Source organism: Squalius cephalus, assembly GCF_949319135.1.
Source record: "Squalius cephalus genome assembly, chromosome: 19".
NCBI lineage: Eukaryota > Metazoa > Chordata > Actinopteri > Cypriniformes > Leuciscidae > Squalius > Squalius cephalus.
Genome location: NC_137140.1, coordinates 16,203,240 through 16,211,519, shown reverse-complemented (window position 1 = coordinate 16,211,519; position 8,280 = coordinate 16,203,240). Strand labels below are relative to the sequence as shown.

Genomic DNA, 8,280 nt, shown 5'->3' with positions numbered 1-8,280 from the left:
TTGGTGTAAATCAATATTTTAAATTGGCTTAAATAAATAAAAAAAAAGACTTGATCTAAATAGATTTTTCTTCAATCTGAAATATGTATTAATTGCAAGTAATATAAAATCTCAACATATATATATACACATACAATTTAAATGAGTCAGATCAAACGTTCTTTTAAATATTTATTCAATTTTGTATGAAAATCACAGTTTTTAAGATTAGACTTTTTTGGTAAAACAAACATTGTTTTACAAATACAAATGTAATTCTGAGACAGTTCAAGTAATCAGTTCATTGCAAGTTGAATTTCATATATAGCAGTATTAAAATGTGAATATATCATATAAGAACAAAAAGAACAAGAATAAGAAATAAGAACAAATAGCCTACCTAAAAATACTGCTTCTCTCAGGAATTAACATTTTTGGCAGAAGAAATAAATGTAAATCAAATACAAAACATAGATATTACCACATCCAGTCAACAACAAACTTACTAAACTACTATTACAATGTTGAACATTGTGTTCATCAAAGCACTGAAATGGAGGCTGTCAGTCAGTCACTGACTATGCAGCAGTGTGCAGAGGCGACATATTTTGGGGGTCATTTTTCTTGTGTCAAGTTCCATGAGCACTTTCTGAAAAAACTCAAAAGTGAATTTCAGTTCTTTTGGATACTTGAGGTTTAGCACATATGTCAGTCCAAATAACATTGCTACAGCAGCTGCGGTTGAGGGCACGTTACTGAGGACCTCTGTGCCCTCAATGAGAACCCTGGTGTCTGTCTCACTGATTAAGATAGCCATTGGTTGCTCCAGTCCATCACCTGGCATATCCTGGCGAGACAATACATAGTAATGAATAAAGAGTGCTGACCAGACCCAGTTGAGTGTGTGAGAGACACCTATGCTTATTCTGCATTTCCTGAACTGAGTGAGAGTGTAACCCCTGTTGTGTGATCATAAATGAGTACACCTCTGCTTGTTTTGCATTTCGTAAGCTGCATGTAACTTATATGAGAAAGACCCTGTTACAGTGTGCTATAATAACTTCTAATCTGCGTGTCTGATCATTAAATGATATGACGTTAATGCTTTTCAAGTATTTAAATGCTGAATGAGTTTCCCCATTACATTATGCTAGATAGGTCGAGCTAGCCTGTAAACACAAATGTTAACGGTCACTTGAGAGACGCCCAGACGGAGGTCCCGACGCGAGCGGCGAGCCATAACGTTAGCTGCGGAGATCCGCGAGAAGGGCCCGGCGCACGTCCAGAGTCCCCCCCGAAAAGCCCGCCTCCACGCCGGCGCCACCGGGGACCTGGGCCACCGCCGACAGCCCCCCGAGGGAGACCGCCGAACGGCGGGGGAGAGGGACCGAGCACACCCGGCCACACCGACACCTCGGACGGGAACGGGAGGCTATCAGTAAAACTGAGCCAAGGAAGTCACCTTATAAAAACTGAACTAGTCGCCTTATAAAAATTATATTGTGAGTGCTGAAATAAAGGGCAAGGATAACGCAGACGAGCAAATTTTGGTTAATTGCTCCCCCTTACCTGACAAACGTGTCCTGTTCGCTTCGCGCTGTTCAGCAGATAACCCTCCGTCTTCTGCGTTCGGTCTCTTCCAGAACTTTCTCTGGAGTTTTCATGCGTGCGCATGCGCAAACCATGTTTAATCTAATAAAAGTAGTTTGATCGAATGTATAATTTAAATTTCATTGTTATGTTATAATTTTATATTGTATCAATCTAAGAAAATAGATTGAAAGACACATACAAATTACAAAATGTAATTTTACTTAACAATCTAATAATTTTACTCTATTGGAATGGAAAAAAATACATCAAACGAAAAACAGCAATGTTTTACTTTTTACAGTGTGGCTGCAAGGTGAGGTGCATCAGGGTGGATGATGACCCCACACTGCGTCACAGAGACATCACAAAACTCTGAATATTGCCTCAGTATGTCAGGTTCCAGGTCCAGCCCTCTTTTCATAGCAGCTGTCTGAGGAGTTCCTCTCAGAATGCGAGCAGCCAAGGATTTTGCAGTAGACTCTCCACGGACATGGCATATTTCACCAAATCTGCTGGCTGTAAGTCGGGGTTTGCGTACCTGGGTCCACAGCTGGCATTCTGACTGCAGTCGTGTTTCTTCCTCAATTGCAGCAGACATCTCCCTTGACACCTTAAGGCTCTCTAAGTGGCATTGTTGCTTGTAGTTGGGCTCAAATTGGAAATTAAATTTAAAATTGTAACCTTCTAAAGGCAACTGAGGAAATCCAGGGGCACCAGGGTGTTTAATAATGTCTCTACTTATCTCGGGAGGGCACTGGTAAGAGAGCAAAGACCCAAATGGCACAGGGCCAAATTTAGAGTCCACAAAATTAAGGGCCTCGAGCCCGTGCAGCAATTTGCAAATGCCTGGTTGTGGGCGTTTGTCTTGAAGTTTCTCAGCACTGGCAATGATGTGAGGATCTGGAAGAGGCCCTGACAAAAAAGTGAGATATGTCAAGTTAAATGTACATATCATTGTCACCTGACCTTTCATGTTTTAGCAGACACCAACACATATCACCTCTGTATAAATACACATGAAAATGTTTTGAGCTGCCCCAAAACCTTGCATATTAAGAAATGTTCATAATTTGCAGAAGATATCAACTGAAGGCTTAAAGGGAAAAGATACTAATCAATGTTCTATTATACATTAAAATATTTGGACATGTATTCATTCAGACTTACCACCATATGCTCTGTACAGTGTACATTTCACTCCAGTTCGGGCATGATCCTTAGTCTTTGGTACTGGTTTACGCACTACCATGTCATTTGTTGCCTCAGGAGCAATTCCCTGTAATATATTGATGAGAAATTATTAATTGACAAATGTCATTACAAAATTCTAGTCCAACATCATTAAATGTAATGAATGTTAAAGTATTACATGTGTCCTAGGCCGGTGCCAGGTCTGCAGTGAGCTGGTGCATGACAGTGGCAATGGCACTGTCTTGAATCCCATGGTACAGTAGTGAGCACTTTGAAACAATAATGCCACAATGTGGTTGCACAGTGCTTTCCCAGCAGAGCAGGTACATGACATGCATTTCACTACCACAGGAACCTCTTTCGCATGAAATGTAACCTGATAATAGAAACATGAAAATAAGTTTTTGCTCACAACAATTTTACATTTATTTGGAGTAATTGAACAAACTTAAGGATTAAAGCAAGTCTATGAACTCTGAACACCAACTTTTTATAACTTATAACACAGAATATTTATCAGCCTTTAATGTCCCCTATTAACAACCCTCTTCTGTTTTTAAATGTAAGATTGTCATCTAGAGTTTGGCGCCACACACTCATTGACACCAGGCTGAGAAACACACTGAACCACAATGGAACTTTGTGGGATACTGCAAAGCCTGCAACCGCAGCAGAACATGAAAATCAGAAAAACCTGAAGATGATGAGCCTCCTCATTTTTCCTCATGGACCTGTGACAGCGCCCTCTCACTGTCACCTCATCGACAACTACATTCGAAACTATTCCAATGCAATGTTTTGGTGAAAGGGCACAACATTAACCATGAATGCGTTACTGACTTTTATCTAACAATACACAATCTATAGCAAAGTAATAATATCAGTAATAAACATGATTGCAACAAGAGTTTGCAGGTCTGTATTACAGTAAATTAATCAAGATTATGGACTTTCACTGCAGAAGAGAAAGCTAACAACTAGCAGCTACCGTTATCCTAACTCCTCCGCTAACGTAAGTTGGGCGGGACAATACAAAATGCTTACCTTCATATGCAAACAGGTAGGGGAGAACGGGGTAATGTGAGACATCGGGTAATGTGAGACACCCCCTATATCTAGGCAACGGAACACAATTGTGGTCGTATGACCATTATGTTTTCAAGCCCCTTCCATTTCACCTTGGCCATGAAGGAGAGGACCTCATTGTGCTGTAGTAAGCATGTTTTTTTCACAAAAATATTTTTTTTGCATGTAAAAGTAAATTTTCTTGTGGTCAACTTAATCAACTGTTGTGCCAAAGCAAATTGATTCAGGTAGAAAAACTTATATCATACATGTTGATGAACTACCAACATATAAAACCATGTGATGATGCTAGCTGAAGATAAGCCTGAATTGCTAAGAGAGATAGTTTTTTTCTAAAATGTGGCGGTGGGGTAAAGTGAGACAAATGCTGTGGGGTAAAGGGAGACATGAGGCACAAGTTAAGTTTAGTCTTAAACATATTTTAATGTAATATTACATGACATATGTTTTATTTTTAATGTCATAAACATAGTAGAAAAGCCATCATGCCAAGGCAACACACCAGGAAGAAAACTTGACGGCCCAAAGCAGAGGGTGCGCTCCTCTGGGCCCCAGGCAACCCGGAGGCGCCTGTTTTCCATTACCTAGTCCGATAAGAGTGTCGTCTCCCTCCTCTACAACACCCCGGGCGTCCGTGTTTGGACCGTCATTGCTCCAGCAGGAGCGCCAGCAGGTATACGGATCTGACTTTGACCGGAGATGACCCACCCTCCCTGGGGCCGGCCCGGGAGGTCTGCGAGCATGGAGCTCTTCTTCAAATACAAGATATTTTTGGACATTTTTACAAGGAGGAATATCCTCCAGTGTGTCTTTCACCCATAGCTCACCCAGGACGGTGCACGTTCACCAGTGTGCACGCCCTGGCACCGAGGGACTGGGTGTCCAAACCAGACCCTATTTACTGGAAGTCTCGCCCGCACCAAGTGAACTTTCTCTGGGCTCTGGGTCAGGCTGTTTCCCCACCCTGTCTGACCACCACGGTTCTCTGGTCCATGTTCCTTGTCCAAGCGGAGCATTGTCCCTCCTCCACAAAGACCCAAAGGTCCGTTTTAGGACTGACTTTGCTCCAGACGGAGCTCCAGCGGTGGCGGACGGGCCACTCTCCCTGGGCTGGCCAGGGGAGGTCTGACTGCATTGAGTTTTCCAAATGTATCACAATAATTTGGACACAGTTCTTTTTTTTTTTGGAGGAATTTCCTCCAGTGTGCCATTTACCCTTAGCACACCAAGGGCGTTGCACCTTCACTTGGATGCGCACCGGTGGGTCATCAAAAAATGTGCTTAATTGACCAAGCTCTATGATTCTGTTACTAGTCCGACATTAGTTCTGGAATGTGTGGTTGTCAAGCTAGCTGTCAAGATTCTTACTGTTACAACATGTGTTGTTATGGAAGTTTCAGAGTGTAAAAAGTAAGTGGATCAGTTTACCCCCAGCTGGTTCACTTTACCCCCTTGATTTCTCTGGTCTGTCTCAGTTTACCCCTAAGCTGGGGAAAAGTGAGACACAAGACCACTTTTTTAAAAACAATCATATTTTCACTGCCCTTCGTCCTGAATACATTCTAATAATTTCCATTGCTAGGAAACATCCTGAATTAATGGGAAATGTGTAAATTTGACTGATATATCATTTTAGCTCGCTTAGAGGGGAACGAATGTAAAAAATGTCTCACTTTACCCCACTCTCCCCTACTGCTCAATGAAGAATTTGTATCCTTTATCAAGTTTGGACCGTGTGGTGAGTGAAAATTTGTCTGCAAGACGATGTACATCATCTAGATGTATTTCTGGCAGGTGTTGAAGGGACTGAGTAAACTCCATAGCGTAGCGTTATGCTGGCGGCGGAAGTAAACATACACTGCTTTGAGTCAGAACGGAAGTTGCGTGACGTCGTGTGAAAAGGGCCTATTGATATGCGAGAACAGAACTCGTTCAAATTTTCCGCGATATTTCAATGGTCAAAATGATACATCTCCCGCCTTAGCGCTGCTCTTAGGGCAGGAGTAACCTCAATAGATTCAAATCGCTGTTATTTTTAGTGTATTACGAGCTGCTCTCAGGGCAGGAGTACTCAATAGATTCAAATCGCTGTTATTTTAGTGTATTACGCGCTGCTGTCAGGGCAGGAGTACTCAAAAGATTCAAATCGCTGTTATTTTAGTGTATTACGCGCTGCTCTCAGGGCAGGAGTACTCATTAGGTTCATATAGCTGTGTTATTGTTAGTGAACTACGAGCTGCTCTCAGGGCAGGAGTACTCAATAGGTTCATATCGCTGTGTTATTGTTAGTGAACTACGAGCTGCTCTCAGGGCAGGAGTACTCAACAGGTTCATATTGCTGTGTTATTGTTAGTGAACTACGAGCTGCTGCAGGGCAGGAGTACTCATTAGGTTCATTTTGCTGTGTTATTGTTAGTGAACTACGAGCTGCTCTCAGGGCAGGAGTACTCAATAGGTTCATATCGCTGTTATTGTTAGTGAACTACGAGCTTCTCTCAGGGCAGGAGTACTCATTAGGTTCATTTTGCTGTGTTATTGTTAGTGAACTAGGAGCTGCTCTCGGCAGGAGTACTCAATAGGTTCATATAGCTGTGTTATTGTTAGTGAACTACGAGCTGCTCTCAGGGCAGGACTACTCATTAGGTTCATATCGCTGTTATTGTTAGTGAACTACGAGCTGCTCTCAGGGCAGGAGTACTCAATAGGTTCATATTGCTGTGTTATTGTTAGTGAACTACGAGCTGCTCTCAGGGCAGGAGTACTCATTAGGTTCATTTTGCTGTGTTATTGTTAGTGAACTACGAGCTGCTCTCAGGGCAGGAGTACTCATTAGGTTCATATCGCTGTGTTATTGTTAGTGAACTACGAGTTGCTCTCAGGGCAGGAGTACTCAATAGGTTCATATTGCTGTGTTATTGTTAGTGAACTACGAGCTGCTCTCAGGGCAGGAGTACTCAATAGGTTCATATAGCTGTGTTATTGTTAGTGAACTACGAGCTGCTCTCAGGGCAGGAGTACTCAATAGGTTCATATCGCTGTGTTATTGTTAGTGAACTACGAGTTGCTCTCAGGGCAGGAGTACTCAATAGGTTCATATTGCTGTGTTATTGTTAGTGAACTACGAGCTGCTCTCAGGGCAGGAGTACTCAATAGGTTCATATAGCTGTGTTATTGTTAGTGAACTACGAGCTGCTCTCAGGGCAGGAGTACTCAATAGGTTCATATCGCTGTGTTATTGTTAGTGAACTACGAGTTGCTCTCAGGGCAGGAGTACTCAATAGGTTCATATAGCTGTGTTATTGTTAGTGAACTACGAGCTGCTCTCGGCAGGAGTACTCAATAGGTTCATATAGCTGTGTTATTGTTAGTGAACTACGAGCTGCTCTCAGGGCAGGACTACTCATTAGGTTCATATCGCTGTTATTGTTAGTGAACTACGAGCTGCTCTCAGGGCAGGAGTACTCAATAGGTTCATATTGCTGTGTTATTGTTAGTGAACTACGAGCTGCTCTCAGGGCAGGAGTACTCATTAGGTTCATTTTGCTGTGTTATTGTTAGTGAACTACGAGCTGCTCTCAGGGCAGGAGTACTCATTAGGTTCATATCGCTGTGTTATTGTTAGTGAACTACGAGTTGCTCTCAGGGCAGGAGTACTCAATAGGTTCATATTGCTGTGTTATTGTTAGTGAACTACGAGCTGCTCTCAGGGCAGGAGTACTCAATAGGTTCATATAGCTGTGTTATTGTTAGTGAACTACGAGCTGCTCTCAGGGCAGGAGTACTCAATAGGTTCATATCGCTGTGTTATTGTTAGTGAACTACGAGTTGCTCTCAGGGCAGGAGTACTCAATAGGTTCATATTGCTGTGTTATTGTTAGTGAACTACGAGCTGCTCTCAGGGCAGGAGTACTCAATAGGTTCATATAGCTGTGTTATTGTTAGTGAACTACGAGCTGCTCTCAGGGCAGGAGTACTCAATAGGTTCATATCGCTGTGTTATTGTTAGTGAACTACGAGCTGCTCTCAGGGCAGGAGTACTCAATAGGTTCATATCGCTGTGTTATTGTTACTGAACTACGAGCTGCTCTCAGGGCAGGAGTACTCATTCGGTTCATATCGCTGTGTTATTGTTACTGAACTACGAGCTGCTCTCAGGGCAGGACTACTCAATAGGTTCATATCGCTGTGTTATTGTTAGTGAACTACGAGCTGCTCTCAGGGCAGGCGTACCCAATAGGTTCATATCGCTGTGTTATTGTTAGTGAACTACGAGCTGCTCTCAGGGCAGGAGTACTCATTAGGTTCATATCGCGATGTTATTGTTAGTGAACTACGAGCTGCTCTCAGGGCAGGAGTACTCATTAGGTTCATATAGCTGTGTTATTGTTAGTGAACTACGAGCTGCTCTCAGGGCAGGAGTACTCAATAGGT

The 8,280-nt window shown here is 42.6% G+C and overlaps 1 protein-coding gene across 1 annotated transcript; it reads right to left on the bottom strand.

Moving 5' to 3' along the window:
* Positions 1-1,867: 1,867 nt before the first annotated feature.
* Positions 1,868-3,656, bottom strand: LOC307146665 (uncharacterized protein; the record flags this gene model as incomplete). Its single annotated transcript, XM_079850874.1, has 4 exons — positions 3,458-3,656; positions 2,942-3,139; positions 2,740-2,848; positions 1,868-2,484 (listed from the first exon to the last, which is right to left on the bottom strand). Exons 1-4 carry the CDS (start codon positions 3,488-3,490, stop codon positions 1,868-1,870), a joined length of 957 nt encoding a protein of 318 aa, XP_079707000.1. The 5' UTR covers positions 3,491-3,656.
* Positions 3,657-8,280: the final 4,624 nt, after the last annotated feature.